The 16270-nt window shown below is 34.6% G+C and overlaps 1 protein-coding gene across 1 annotated transcript; it reads left to right on the forward strand.

The window, feature by feature from the left end:
• The first annotated feature begins 540 nt into the window (after nt 1-540).
• LOC143639985 (uncharacterized) lies at nt 541-11632 on the forward strand. Its single transcript, XM_077107985.1, has 8 exons — nt 541-637; nt 2560-2633; nt 4050-4143; nt 7218-7246; nt 7332-7410; nt 9217-9287; nt 10714-10807; nt 11412-11632. The coding sequence occupies exons 1-8, from the start codon at nt 541-543 to the stop codon at nt 11630-11632; spliced, it is 759 nt and encodes a 252-aa protein (XP_076964100.1).
• The last annotated feature ends 4638 nt before the right edge of the window (nt 11633-16270 follow it).

Below are 16270 nucleotides of genomic sequence, written 5' to 3' on the forward strand. Positions count from 1 at the left end.
GAAGGTCCTCTTATTTTTAGTAGTAATTTATGAGTAGTGCTCAGTGTAATGAAGTTACTTCCTGATAGAAATATGCACATCAGTTAGTGTACTATTGGTAGTTCTCTCTCTCTCTCTCTCTCTCTCTCTCTCTCTCTCTCTCTCTCTCTTTCTCTTTCTCTCTCTCCCCCTCCCCCCTCTCTTCTTTTAGCTGTCAATGGACTTTTGTTTTATTCATTTATATGCAGTGCTGAGACTTGAACCCAGTTCCTCACACATGCATGGCAAGCACTCTGCCACTGATCCACAACCCTAGCCCTCGTGTTGATAGTTCTCTATTGTCATTCTATCCTGGTTTTATAGAGTTAGTAGACAAATCAATATAATATTTGGCTGATTTGCAGAGTATATATACCACTGTGATATAAAGTATTTCAATTTTTAATGTGTACTTCTCTAGTTTTTAAATCTAATTTATTTCAAATCTGGAAAATTAGGTGTCTCCTTAGAATACTGATTAGGCAATCTTCATATAATTCATTGGTGATATAATTTTACCAGATGACTCTCTCTCAGATTCTTCCTCAGAATAGTGTTGGTCATTCATTTGGTGATGCACATCAAAGAGAAAAAGGTGGTATAAATGGACATACAGAAGGTAAGAACCACTCATTATAAAATCATTGGATATAATGCATGCTTAAAACATGAGCACTAGTGTGATTTAATAGTGGAAGAAATGAAAATAATAAATAGTATGGGAGTTGAAATAGTGTATCTTATCAAGTTGCAACCACAGGGTAAGTTGGAGTTGTCCTAGAGGAGCTAAGTTATTAGGTCCATTTCCAGACCTGCTTAAATTAGAGGAAAGTTAGGACATAAGAAAAGGGGAGAGAAGAATTCAGAAATGAAGAATAAGAAAAGACTATAGACAACAACAACCAAAAAGAAAAAGAAAAAATAAGCAGATGCACTTTGATGATGGCCTGATTTAAAACATTCCTTGGAAAGATTATGACTTCTAATACATCTACAAATTAGAGTACAAATTGAGAGAATTTTAAAAATGAGAAATTCAAATATTACATGGTAAACCCAAAGAACTTAAACAGTTGGTGTGTTTTATTCTACATGTCATTTGAAACCTTGTGTAACAGTACAGAGCTTTTATTCCAGAGATCCAGCTTTGTCCTTTATTACTTAATGAAACTTCATTCTACATTGGTCCCAGGAAATGATATATCCTCTATTTTTCACAGAACATTTTTTCCATTCTGGCGTGCTTCCTTCTATTTGGCACTCCTGCCATCTTCTTATTCATTTCTGCTCATGCATATGCTTTTCATACTCATCCTATCTTCAGCATTAGGAGCCATCTAGCTAAAATGCAAATGTGACTATGAACCTCTTTAGAAGATAAAAGGCCAGCTTTTAAAATTACCCAGAAATCTTTCATGAGTTAAGCCTAACACTTTATCCTTTCCCTTAATTTTACTGTCATCTGGATGGCTCCTCACCAATCCCTATATTTTTAGACAAATACTGACCCATTTAATGCTTCAGTCTGTGTGTAGCTACAGCCTTTTAAGCTTTCCCCATTTTCTGCCTCTGACGGTAACCTCATTCCTTTAGTCTCTGCTGAATTCTAGCTCTAGGAAAGCCACTATTCCTAGCACCTTTTTACTCTATTCTCATAGGGAACATATTAATTCTTGGTTCAAATAAACTGTTGATGCTAAGGTGATGTAAAAGAGGTCTTCTCAAGTTCAGGAGCCAAAGGACTAGACAGGGGAAGGAGTAATTTACAAGTCAACTGGTAGATATCCAGTTGAACAGTGGCTGAAATGCTGAGACACCTCAAGGGGGTAAAAACAGTTTATGACAAGGAGATTGGTAATCATGCAGGACTGAACAGACTAAGTCTTACAGAAGAACACATTTTTTAGAGTAATATAGAAAAACATTGCATATGCAAGATATTCATTGATAACACTAGAAAGAGTCTAAGTCACTGTGGAAATGATTACTTATGAATAGTTGCTTTAAAAAGTTAATGTTATGGGGAAGAGAATAGCAAATTATGTGTATCCCCACATTTCTATAGTGTTTTTAAAATTTAATTCTGGCAAATTTTCATTCATCTTGAGTGGATATACCTTTGAGATATTCTTGTTTTCTTAAACCTGGTGATACATAGTGTCTCCTCAGGTAGACTGTTGAAGTTTTATACCACTAAAAACATTCCCTGAAAAAAATTCTTTGCTGGGTACAGTGGATCACCTCTAAACACAGCTATTGGGAGATTGAGACAAGAGCATGGCAAGTCTCAGGCCAGAACAAACATTTTAGAGAGACCCAGTTTCCAAAAATAAACAAATATACAACTCTGGCAGAGCTCTTGCAATGTTGCAATGTTCTAGGGTTAAATCACTGATTACACACAAGTATACCCCACCAATAAACAGTTAAAGAGGTAATATCACCTAAAATTCAAGCTTATAATTACTTTTTATTTTTGGCAGACTGTCATTCACTCTAAATGTTCTAAGTAGTTTACGTAAATCTACATACATTTTTCAGCTGAACCACTTTGGTTCTCATCATCTGAAGAAGAGGAGGAAGGTCTTGATGACACCAAAAGTAAGCAGCCACAGGTGTGTTCACTCATATATATTTTTTAAAACTTCTGATTTCTTACTGTATACCTTAGTTTAAGAAAGTCAATATGGGCAAATTTGATTACCTTTCATAACAGTGGTTTAAAATCTAAAGGTGATAATTTAATATTCAAACCTAATAGAATTTAACTGGTTATGAATCTGAAAATAGCATTAAAATTCAGGATAATATATAGATAAATATTATCCTTGTGATTCGTTCAGAAGTTTTTTCTGAATATTATTTGGGTTTCCATTTTTTTAATCCCTGAAAATGATGAAGAAGTTAAAATTAGTGGTTTTGCAAATAACCATTTAATTAATGAACATTAATTGTGATGGTCATTGAGTACATTTATGGTAAAGGATGGTCCTTCCAAGTGGCTCAGTTTTAGTTACATATAAACATGGAAAATCACACCCATCTCAGGTGCTCTGTGGGTATCATAGGCAGAGTGAGTGAAAAGACACACATACATGCAGATCCTAATCAGACAGCAATTTCAGACCAGTTTTTCTCATACACTCAAATGTGCATAACTCACACACCCAGCCCATGGATGGCTGGTGAAATCCTTGAATTCATTTACTATTCTAAAAGCCAAAGTTCTAGGTTTCATTTGGTCTGAGGCTCTCTACAGTGCCTCTCCAGGTTTTCTTTTTTTTCCATAGCTGCTCTTTTTTCATGCAGAATGCACACAGGAGCCAATATGACTCAAGCTCTGAAAAATGGTCAGGTAGTGCTGTACATTTTTGTGCTGTCAGTTTTCTTCATTGGTGTACTTTTTAGTTCTCAGCTGAACTTGTTGTTTACTCTACCCAGATCCTGTGTGTTGCTTTCTAACAGTACAATGGAAATATTTCTTCACCCTACTTTGTCATTTTATTAAACTGGATTTTCTCTCAGTGAAACACTTACTATAAGCTCCTTAGATCCTGTGAGACTGTGATGACCAAAATGAGGCAAGTCCAACAAAGTCTTCTTCCTGCTCAACATCACATAATTCCAAATCTCTTATCACACTGAGTCTCATAAGTCTGTTATTTAAGACATGTAATGCAACATAATATTAATTATATTTCCCAAGAATGTTTAATTAAGTATTTAATGCATTCTCATCTTGTGGGGTTGTGATATATGTTTGTTTACACTCTTAGAATACATGTATTCATGTTATTAAATTTTCAGGGAATACCTTTTCTATGATATCCATCCTGCTTTTACCAAATCAGGAGCCATTGGAAGACAAGAGTCAGCTTCATCTGAAGCACAAATTCTAGGTTGCCCTGTGGAAAATATGACTGTACTTATCTACATTTTAGTTAGCTGCTTTCAAGACCAAAATTTGGGTCATGTCTAAAAGAGTGATAGTGAAGTTTTCATGCAGCTCATTGGGGTCCTTTATTTTGCAGGTATTTTCTGAGGGTGGTCCACAGATGTGCATTTCTCACTTATCTGGAGAGAAACATTATATAGCAAAAGAGAAAGCAGATGGACATGTCCATGGTAAGAACTACATACTCTACACAGTTCTTTGGACAGAATATTGATTTCTAACATGAGTGCTGATTTATTCTAATACTTGGAAAAATGAACCTAGTAAACAGGTAATAATGAAAAAGTGAGAAAGATAATGAGTTGTCTCTCTTAAGACCAAGTCCAGCAGCAGGTTATAGTGGGAGTGTCCCTCTTAGTTTCTATACAAGACATGCATAGATCATAGGGGCATTGGAAATTGTGAAGTAGAGAGGATAATGGTGAATACACATTGGGAAAGGCAGAGAGAGTGAGTGCAGCAAGTAAATGAAGGAATAAGAAGCAATGAAGGCAGGTAAATTTCAGTCATTTACCAGAATAAAAAGACCACCTGTTCAAAATGTGGAAAGAAAATGGGAGTTTCCAGTTGTGCAAATGACTCAAGGTTTTAATATTGTTTCTCACCACTCATTTCTGAGTTGTCATTAGAAAGGAATTGACATGTGAAGAACTGATCATGAAGAAAGAAAGTTTTTTTTTTTCTTTTTAAATGAAATGTTCATAAATCCATGTGTCTGGTCATAAATTTATATAAAACAATATTGTAATTAAAACAAATAGAAAATAAAAATACCTATATCATAGACATTCTTGCCACTACCTGGGATGAAGCACAGATGGCAGACACAGCAGTATGGGAAGTGGAAAAATGTGCAAATTGTTATGGACTGATACCTAAATTCATAGGTTTTTAAAATATTCTTTGGACAATTTGGAAAGGAGAAGGGAGAATAGACATTGAGAAAAGCAGAGAGAATACAGTGAGTAAATGAAGGAGAAAGAACTTCTTCTCATCCTTCAGGTTTGGGAACATCATTGGGTGGAAACCTGGCTCTATTATTGTAAGGCATTTGAAGGCAGGGAAATGAGAAGCAGACTAAGTGCAGACCCAGACTCTCAGACTCTAATAGATCATCTGTGGGGAACCCAATTCAAAATGCATACTCTGACTTACCTGGCCTGCACATCTATGTTTTCTTCCATGTAAGGTAATTCCAATAATAACTATCTGCCAGCCACCATGTAAAGACATCAGCAAAGGATTTCCTTTTAGCAAAACTAAATGCAGAGCCACTGGAACATCAAATGTAATAAAGTTATTGCATACATCTTGTTTTTATTCTGATCTTGTCTCTTGGCAAGTGAAAAGAACTCAAAGTATAGAATTTATATTTCTTAGGTCTAAACCTTAAATTGGGAATTAAGAAAGAGTGGTGGACTGGGGTTGTAGCTTAGTGGTAGAGTGCTTGCCTTGCATGCATGAGGCACTGGGTTCTATCCTCAGCAACACATATAAATAAATGAAAGAAAGAAAGGAAGGGAGGGAGGAAGGGAGGAAGGGAGGGAGGGAGGGAGGAAGGGAGGAAGGAAGGAAGGAAAGGAAGGAAGGAAAGGAAGGAAGGAAAGGAAGGAAGGAAGGAAGGAAGGAAGGAAGGAAGGAAGGAAGGAAGGAGAAGATGTGTCCCTCTACAACTAAAAAAAAGAAAAGAAAGAGTGGGGATAGTTCATAGACAAAATGGAAAATATAAAAAATCAAGACCAGAGATCACGATGTTGCTTTTGAAAAGTTCCTGGGAAGGAGTAATGTGGAAGAAACAAAATAAGTTAGCTGGGTAATCTTAGAGGGAATGATGGGGAAACTGAGAGCATGCAATTCAGGGGCTATCAGTATATCTATCTTTTACAATATGTGAGAGATTGTAACTTGTCCATCATTTGAATCATGAGGGTCTTGTAAGTTGGGGAAAGATTCCAGCCATGATCATCTTTTCTCCATACCTATCAGATATACTGCTTCCTGTAATTTAAATTGAGTCACTCTGAGGAGCAAAATTACATTTCAGAATCATTCATGGTTTTTAATGACAGCTCTGCTCTTTCTCTTCTTTCCTCTCTTTCTTCCTTCCTTCTTCCTTCCTACTCCCTTCCCTCCCTCCCTGTCTTTTTTCCTTACATAATTATTTTCTGTATTTCTTTCCTATTTGCCTGAAAATAAAATTTTGACTATGGGCATTTTAGAAATTCACTTCATTACTGAGCTACATCCTCATCTTTCAAAAGCTAATTATAATTTTTTGATAGGCCTGGCCTTTTATGAATACACTTAAAACACTGGCAAGTCAACCAAACCAAACTCATTTGTAAACAGAAATCTTTATACAGTTTACTCTTTGAATACCCAAAGTCTTTGTCATATATGCATGTGTTTGTGTGTGTGATGATATATTATTGTTATCAGATAAAGCTGTGCTCTTCCATTTCAACTTTCCCTTTAAATTTTTATGTCTCAAAAGTTTAAACCAATCAAACCTTATTTCTTAGATGTGGAAACTATCTGTTCTCACACAAGGGGATCATCAAAATCTAATCCATTTAAACCAGAGAATACAGGAATAGAGGATGCACAAGAGGAACCAGCATCCCACCTGAATATAAGAAACAAACAATAGGTGTCATAGCTTTCAGAGTCAAAGTATGTATTTCAACTGACTCCTTCAGATATCTTTGTTGAGAAATGAACCTAACATTTCCCTGGGATCTGAACACAGCTTTGGCCTTACTAAACAAAAATGAAAGGACAAATGCAGTAAATCTATACATACTTAAAATTATAAAGATTAAATCTTTTCAATAGTATTTCCATAAGATAGGTTCTATGGCTTGTTTTTGTTTTGACTTCACCTATGCCATTGACTCTCTTAGGAACCTTCTTTGCTTCTCCACTAGAGGATTGTTGGATTCTCCATCAATCTTTGCATTGGTATATGTCCCCTTGTCTCTTTTATTTATGGTCATTGGACAAATAGTCTCAGGTTTGTGAAATGAACAGCATGTTTCACAAAACTTATTCACAAAATTCCTTTGGCATATTTTAGTCACATGATTGTTGTCAGCCAAACCAGCCAACACAGAAACCCAAGAGATAGCATAATTTTTAGCACAGCTGAACCATGGACCTCAGCTGTATGTGGAGGCATCTGTAATGTATGAGTTGTTTTGTCCTCTTCACCTTTGCTTGATTACATACCCCTTTTGTTTTTCAGCCTCTAGGGATTCATCTGATTTCAGAAAGGTAATTAAATTTCTATATTTATTCTAAATTATTAACTTTGTAGTCAATGAAAAATACACTCTTTATTTACTATCTTCTTTTTAAGCGCACCGATCCCATCACAATAAAAGAGGCCCTTCCAAGGACAGGATTAGGCAAGGTGAAAGAAAAGACAGTCAAATTGGGTAAGTTTTGCTTTACAACACTCCAGGGAACACAGTGTTAAAACACTTGAAATGCTACCAGTGTTCTCACATGTAAGGTGGTTTTCCCAAAGAGGTGGGAGGATTTTCCTCACAATGTCATCAGTAGTCACAGAAAATGATCTCGCCTCTGTGTTTCTGGGAATATTCCCTCAATTCTGAATTGGTTCCCCTCCCTATCATACTGTTAAATTCTCCCTATTTCCAGCCTTTGGAGTGAACTAGCTACCATGCAAATGTCACCATAAGCATCTCTTTAGAATGTGAAAGGTCAACCTTCTAAAATTTCTTAGAAATATTTCCTGACATGAGCAAGCCTCATTCCATATCTTTATACCTTTCCTCTGCCTCAACTGTCCTCTGGCATTAGGCCTCACCTATCCCTTTATTCTGAGACAAATCCTGACCTATTTGATACTTTTCTCTGTGTGGGCCTACAGCAATTCATGCTCTCACCATCTCCTGCTCTCTGGCTACTCACCTCTCACCTGTCTTTTTGTGGAGTGAGTAGCCAGAAAAAAACACCATCCCTAGGGGCACATTTTCTCTGCTTTCTTAGTTCATTTTCTCTGACACTTCAGCTGGTCACATTAGCTTCCAGACACATAGGTTCCCCTTTGCCCTTCTTACCAGAGTCACACAGGTATAGTCTAGCCTGCACCAGTTTTTTCTACCTTCCATCAGGCACAACCTAGGTCCCTTGATAGGCACTTCCAGGATCCTCGTGTGTGTGTGTGTGTGTGTGTGTGTGTGTGTGTGTGTGTGTGTGTTGTTTAGAGGAACTGAATCAAAGAAACCACTGTTGCACTCTTTCCAAGGATGGCTATGGCTTCAGCACTCTTATCACCCATTGAGAGAAGAGCATACTTTTTAAGCACCAGTGCAGAGTGCACCTTTTGGTCAGATCAGTTTAAGCAATATTTTTGATCTCAGGTTTCTCTTTAGCTGGGCACATCATGGTACAACTCAGAATGCAACTTCCTCTTCTCTCTCCCCATTTGTCTGAGGCAGATCTGCACTGATATTTGCATGCAGGTTGTAGGCTTTTTTTGTTTATGTTACACAGATTACTGAATCTCTGGACCTTATCATTGTTCAGAAATTTTAGGGATTTGAATAAAATCCCTCTTTCACTCACTTTGCTGAGAAGCTCTTCACCAACTCTTTGGTCTCCATGCAATAGTGTAGCTTAGAATGCAGCTTACTCTATACCAACATTTTCCCAGAATCAGCCCTTCTTTCGATGTGGATTTTCAAGCTTGTTTCTGAGCAAATTTCATTGATCTTGAGTAGTCAAATCTTGGCAATATGGTTTGCACTGAACCTTGTATCCTGTCATGTCTCTATAAGGTGTGTTTTGAGGATTTGGATCAAGAAAAACTACTCCCTGAGAAATCAATGTTTGTTGGGTGCAAATGGTACATCTTTATTCACAACTACTTGGAATTCCAAGCCTTGAAGGATGGCTGTATTCAGTCCACTCAGAGGACTCCAGTTGCCAATTAAAGTGGCCATGGGATAGAACTAAGTGGTAGAGTATTTGACAAGAAAGCATAAGTTTGTGGGTCCACTCCCAAGGTGTATACACAAAGAAAGAAAAAGAAAAAAGAAAAACTGTGGAAAGTTGAAACCAGTAATTATTCACCAAATATTAAACTTAATTGAAAATCATATTTGGGAATATTAAGTTGTTTTGGTGTTACAATTATGCTTTTCTATTTGGATTGATGTTCACTCTTTCTAATGCAGTTCTAAGGAATGTGAGTAAATGTATTCATTTATCAGCAGAGACCCATTTTGACATGACTTCAGAGGAAGAGCACAAAAGTTTTGATGACGGTCAGTGTACCCAGTCTCAGGTATGTCAACATATAAAGCATTTCTTCCTGTTTCCTCTTGTTTTTCCTTCTTGAAGAAAGTAAAGGAGGCCAAATGAAAATACCATTTAAATAGTCTTTTGGAATCCAGGCATTATATATTACTAATTACATCTAAAACCACTCTGAACTGGTTAGAATCTGAAAATAGTATTAGTATTCCTGTCAACCTATAGCTAAATTTACTATGTAATGGAGGCAAAACAATTCTAAATGTTGCTTGTGCTTCCACTTGCATAAACATTTTGAAAAATAAAAAGTTGAGACTAAATTTGAGACTGACGAATAACCACCTGGGTTATGAATGGTAATGGTCACTGACTGCATTCATGTGAAAGGGTGATGTTGTCAAAGGCTCAAAATTCTAGTGAAAATTAGTAGTTATTTGCTACAAGTTGGGGAATATATATATATATATATATATATATATATATATATATATATATATATATATATATATATATTTAACTTTAGATTTTGGTTAATGTTTATTTGTTATTTTTTGTTTATTTTTTATTGATTTTTTAAAAAAATAAATGACAGCAGAATGCATTATAATTCTTATTACACACATATAGCACAATTTTTTATACCTCTGGTTGTGTATAAAGTATGTTGACCCAATTTTTGTCTTTTTATGTCTATTAAACAATTTTTTTTCTGTGGTGACCTTTTCATTTTGTTTCTCATCCTTGCAGAAAATTCAGTCAATATGTTGAATAATTTTATCAAAATGTCTTAGTATATTAAAGAAATGTATTTGTGTGCATTAATGGGGCAATGTTGGAATTTAGAGATGCTGTCTCATCTTTTTTCTCACATTGCCAATATTCCTGGTGTGCAATTTAGCACACATCTAGATTTATTTTATTTGGCTGACATATGTAGGTCCTTGGGTTTACAGCTTTCCCTTTGGGGTGTATCCTGGGCAGGGGCCATATCTCAGCGTCAAATCCCCAACTGAACACCTAAGTCTCATATTTTCAAACAAAAACTTAGTTCATTGTTTAAAAAGTGTAATCCTATTTAATATGAAACATACTCCTCAAAATTCTTTAAAATAAGACTTGAAAGCTTTCTCAAATTTGATGGTGAATGCAAAGTCAGATGAGTTACAATGAATATCATTCCTCCCGTCCTTTGGGGTGTATACACCTTTGTTAGCATGTTGTCAAGGAATGCCTTTTCTATGAAATCCACCATGCTGTTACCAAATCAGGAGCCATTGGAAGATAAGTGTTCAGCTTCATCTGGAGCACAATGCTAAGACACCCTATGGAAGGTATGACTGCTCAGTCTGTAGTTATCTACATGTTAGTTAGCTGCTTTCAAGACCAAAATTTGGGTGATGTCTAAAAGAGTGATATTGAAGTCTTCATGCAGCTCATCGGGGTCCTTTATTTCGCAGGTATTTTCTGAGGATCATCCACAGATGTTTGTTTCTCACTCATCTGGAGAGAAACATCATAAAGCAAAAGAGAAAGAAGATGGACATGTCCATGGTAAGAACAACATATTCTACACAGTTCTTTGGATAGTATATTGATTTATAACATGAGTGCTGATATATTCTAGTACTGGGAGAAATGAATCTATTAAACAGGGAATAAAGAAAAAGCAAGAAAATAGAGTTGTCTCTCTCAAGACCGAAGTCCAGCAGCAGGTTATAGTGGGAGTGTCTCTCTTAGTTTCTGTACAAGATAAGTATAGACCACAGGGGAGTTGGAAAACTTCAATTTTTATGTTGGAAAGAATAATGTTCTTCACATTCTACCTGCTTTCTGTTCATTTCTTAGTGTATTTTCATTTTCCTCAGGGAATCTTTTCTATAGATCAGATTTATGTATTAGATCACAAACCTCTTTTCTAATATCATCTGTCTAAAATTATAATGAACTTTTTTGTGTGTCTGTCTTCTCCATTAGACTTTAAGCTAAAGAGAAATAGGGGTCTAATCTCATCTGCTATATCTTCAGAGTTCAGCATATTGTGTCGTGTGTTTTATGCACTCATTGCTTTAGTGTATGAATAATGCATGTGAAATATACAGCATTCATATATTTAAATTAGTCACATATTTTATTTCTATCTTCTTTTTTCTGACAGATTCTGTTAGCCTGTCGAAAACCCAGAAAGCAGTTCTATTACTTCAAAGAATAATAAAGAGCAAAAAAAGTCACTGTACACAGTGTTCACTACATGTTAAAAATAATGCACAACTGGAAAATGAGATTCATGAGCTAAAACAGAGGGTATCAGAGTTTAAGCAAGAAAATATAGAATTCAAACAACAACTCCACAATTTGAGGTATTATATCCTAGATTGAAAGAAGGAGTGGAATCTTTTCCTTTAATCCAGTAAAATAAGAAGGACAATTTTTTTTTAACTACTGCCTCATCTGTTAGCACTTTGCAAGGGAGAAAACATGAATAAATTATAAAATTCTTACAAATATGATAGCATATTATTAAATGTGATTACTTCTAAAAAATAAGTTTATATTTTTTCCCATCACAATTTTAATGGCTCTATGGAACCCCATCTGCTAGTAACCTATTTATTTAACAAACATAATTTGGGATTGTTATTTGTTTATATTTTTAACTGTTTATTACAATTAATATTTCAAGAAATATCATTTATAAAATAATCGTTTCCTACTCAGATACCATGGCATGTGCCTATAATTCCAGCAGCTTGGGAGACTAAGATAGGAGGATCAAAAGTTCAAAATAATCCTCATCAACATAGCAGCAATGTCCTAAGCAAATTAATGAGACCCTGTCTCAAAAAAAAAAAGAAAAAAAATGAAAAAGACCTTGGGAATATGCTGTTACACTGTAAGCCAATTATAGGTATACCTGACATATTTTATGAAGATAAATGATATTAATACCGAATTCATAAGTTTGTATATAAACAATGTCTTTAAAACTTATTTGACATGAAATTATCTTTTTAACTGGGGAGGATCTATGATTGTGCAAAAAAATTATTTTAATCTTGTAAATTTACCAAATCATTTCTAAATTCCTTTTCTGTGGTATCTAAAAAATTTGCTAGTAACAGAAACTTATCAAATAACAAAACAATCTTTTATTATTGACTTTCAATTATGTATGTTTTACATAAGATTAAAGGAGAAATTTAAAATGTTAAACTAGAAAAGCTTCAGAGAACATAGAATTTTTATTAAGATACTAAATCAGCATACAAAGAGCCAAAACATAAAAATACATTTTTGGTTTTTGGCAAAAATCAATTAAAAGGCATCCATATTAACTTCAGATATACCTTAAAAGAAGATGAGGTGAAGAGAAAAAATGATGATATGTTACATGAAAAAAATAAGAACCCATTAAAAGAAAAAGAATCAGAATATAACAAAGAGGATCAAGTGAGAAAGCAAGCTGAAATCTCTGTTTGTACAATAGATACCGAATTGGAGACTGCAAGAAATCATTTTAATCAGGTAAATGAACATTCAGTAAAGTTTCAAATTTTTACTGTGTTTCATTTGAATTATTTATAAAATCCCTTTAACTTATTGTATGTGGCCATGTTTCACTTAATGATGGCAATGTGGTCTGAGGAATGTGCTGTTTGGCAATTTCACCAACATGCAGTCATCATGTGTGTGTACTTCCACACACTTCAGACATCTCCCACAATGCCAGGAAACACAGACTTATAGCACCTCCATTTAGATGCAGTCTGCTGTTTCCCAAAGCATGGGTATATTATTTTGATTTAAAACACAATGTTCATTATTTGGCAATAGAAAAAAAGAAAAAAAGATCTGACAAACCAGAAAAAAAAACCCACAATATTATATGACTCTAAAATTAAATGATGATATTTATGACAAAACTAGTTACAGCAAAACTTAGCATCTGGTAGTTGTTAAGCATTGGTTTTCTGAATGAAGAAGTTTAGTTTAATCGCTGACATAAATACAAATTTAGGTGTTTTATGTTAAAATACAAACTAAATAGCTATGCAACTATTTAAAACATTTTTTAAAAGTGTTTCACAATTACATTTCTGTCTGCATTTAAGAAATGTTTTAACTCACCCAAATTTATCTGTCATTTGTGCAATTGAAATGTAAGACATTTACTCATAAAGAATAAATCTACCTTTTGGAATTATTTTTTAATCTTGAAGGTCCCACTCTTAAATTAAGCTTTTAGACTTCTGTCACCTTCTGATATACAGCCAAAACCTTGCTGAAATAAATTTGTAGATTTTAGCAGAACAAAATGAAACCTACAGACAATTTCCATGAGACCATAATGCCAGAATTTACGATATGAAATTTCAGTAACACATCTTTGCAAACAAAAAGAGATAGACATGTGCAGAAAGGAAATGTTTCCTCAATTATTTTCTTCTGTTTTCAAATGAATGAGAGTGTGTGTGTGTGTGTGTGTGTGTGTGTGTGCGTGTGTGTGTGTGTAACATAGTTAAACAGTAAATCTATTAATCATGGGAAAGTATAGAGGGTTTTAAATCCATATATTTATAACCATAATGTACATATTTTGGAGGTGAGGGGTGCAATTTTTGTCCCATTGAATTAAGTAATGTTCTTAATTCAACTGTATTTCTCTGCAGCAGTCCCATGAAGACTTTCAGAGTAGCCTTATAAAGAGAAAAGACTTTTAATATTTTCCAGAGGAATAGATGATTTTTCTATGATCTCAAAACCCTTGCTTCTAATAGTAGATCTTCTAGTTTGGGGAAGTTACTTTGCTCTCTTTTTGTATTAATATGCATTACTACTCCCACTGTTATGTAAGGAGGAAAAGTGGGGCCAGCAAATACTCTGGTTTTGTAAATCATTTTCTCACTTTTGAGAAGAGAAACAAACACTTTGCTTCAAGTAATCTCCTACTTCAGTACAAAACACCTTTGGAAAAAATGGCATACCATAATATGTTCTTAGAAATAAATCACTGGTAAGTATTTGTTCCTAATACATAAGATCTGTTTATTTCCTTTATTTTATATTGACTCATGTTTCAATCTTCACTGAAATGAAACAAATGCTACTGAGTAGAAATCTCAGGATTTTCTGAGTAGAGTCTTACACATTTTGCCTTATTTGTCGTTTGTATTTTGAAACACAGGCCTTCTTTGGTGTTTATCCATTCATAGGACAGAAGTAACTGGCTTTGTGGATGTGCACTAGAAGCAGAGGCAAAAGACTTGGAGAAAAATCATGCAATTTGCCTATGTTTTTAGCCTTGTGCTCCTTTTCAGAATTGTGATACATTGTTCATTGATATAGATCATGTGTTTAATGCTGTTCCTACATTTATCATTTATCAATAGGTGAAATTCTCATTCCCAGCTACAAAATGTTAGAAAACAGAATATGCTAGGAATATTTTTAGGAAAAGACCTTGGAGAACTTTTGTATGTCTCAGTAGATGTAGAGCTAAGGCTCTTACTATGGTCTGGTTGAATACATGAGGTGTCAGATTGCAAACTTTTTCTTCTTAAAGTTAAATGTTATTTTATTTGCCACTGAACCCATCCCAACAGATAGGTACATAATAAAATATTTGGAATTTTTAACTGTTTGAAGGGTAGATCATATGATCCTAAAAGTGGATCAACATGAGAAATAGTGAATTCTAATTTTTATTTATTGTTTTTAGGTATACATTACGATAGAGTTCTTTTGGTGTATTACACATACATAGTATATAACTTCTTCTATTCTAGAGTTTTTCTGGTCATGTACTCATATGTGAACATAGGAATATAATGTCAGATTTATTCTACTATATTCCCCTCCCCTCTCAGCCCTTTATTTACTTTTGTCTAACCAACAAACTTCTATTCTTTTATCCTCCACCCTTATGTGTGTTAGCAACTACATGTTAAGGAGAATATTCAGACTTTGGATTTGGAGAACTGGATTATTTCACTTGGCATGACAGTGTCCAGTTCCATTCATTTGCCAGCAAATGCCATAATTTCATTCTTCATGGCTGAATCCATTGTGTATATATGACACATTGTCTTTATCCTTCCATGTGTTGAAAGGCACCTAGGTTGGTTCCATAGCTTAACTTTTGTGAAGAGCTGCTATAAATATTTATGTGTCTGTGTCATTATAGTATCATTGCAGTATACACTGAGGAGCAGAATAACTGGGTCAAATGGTCGTTCCATTCCAGGTTTTGTGAGAAATCTATATACTGATTTCCTGAAAAATTTCTTGGTGCAATGTATGAGTGAATCTTTTCCCCACATTCTCACCAACATTTATTGTTACTTGTATTCTTTATATCTCAGTGTAGTTTTAATTTTCATTTTTTGAATTGCTAAAGATGTTGAACATTTTTTTCATATACTTGTTAACTGTTTGTACATATTTTTCTTTGAAGTGCTTGCTCAGTTTTTTGTTCATTTATTGATTGGGTTATTTTTTTGTTTGTGAGTTATTTTTCGAGTTGTTTATATATTCTGGAGATTAATGCTCTATCTGACATGTCAGTGACAAAGATTTTCTCCCATTCTATAGGGTGTCTACTCACATTCTTGATGGTTTCCTTTGCTGTAAAGATACCACCCCATTTATTGATTCTTTATTTTATTTCTTGTACCTAAAGTGTCTTTTTGAGAAATTCAGTACCTACAATGACAAGATGGAGCACTGGGCCTGTCTAGTCTTGTAATAGGTCTAGGGTCTTTTATCTATTATCTAGGTCCTTGATCCACGTTGTTTTTGAGAAATAGGGGTTAAATTTCTCCTATGACATATGGGTTTTCAGTTTTCCCAGCACAATTGGTTGATGAACCTATCCTTTCCCCAATGCATGTTTTATAGTGTGTTTGTCTAGTATTAGATAATTATATGTGTGGGGTTTTCTCTATTGCTTCTCTTCTGTTCTGCAAAGTTATATTTTTTCTTACATTGGCAAACTAACTAATCACTTAATCTATTCTT

The sequence above is a fragment of the Callospermophilus lateralis genome, unplaced genomic scaffold (assembly GCF_048772815.1).
Source record: "Callospermophilus lateralis isolate mCalLat2 unplaced genomic scaffold, mCalLat2.hap1 Scaffold_10381, whole genome shotgun sequence".
NCBI lineage: Eukaryota > Metazoa > Chordata > Mammalia > Rodentia > Sciuridae > Callospermophilus > Callospermophilus lateralis.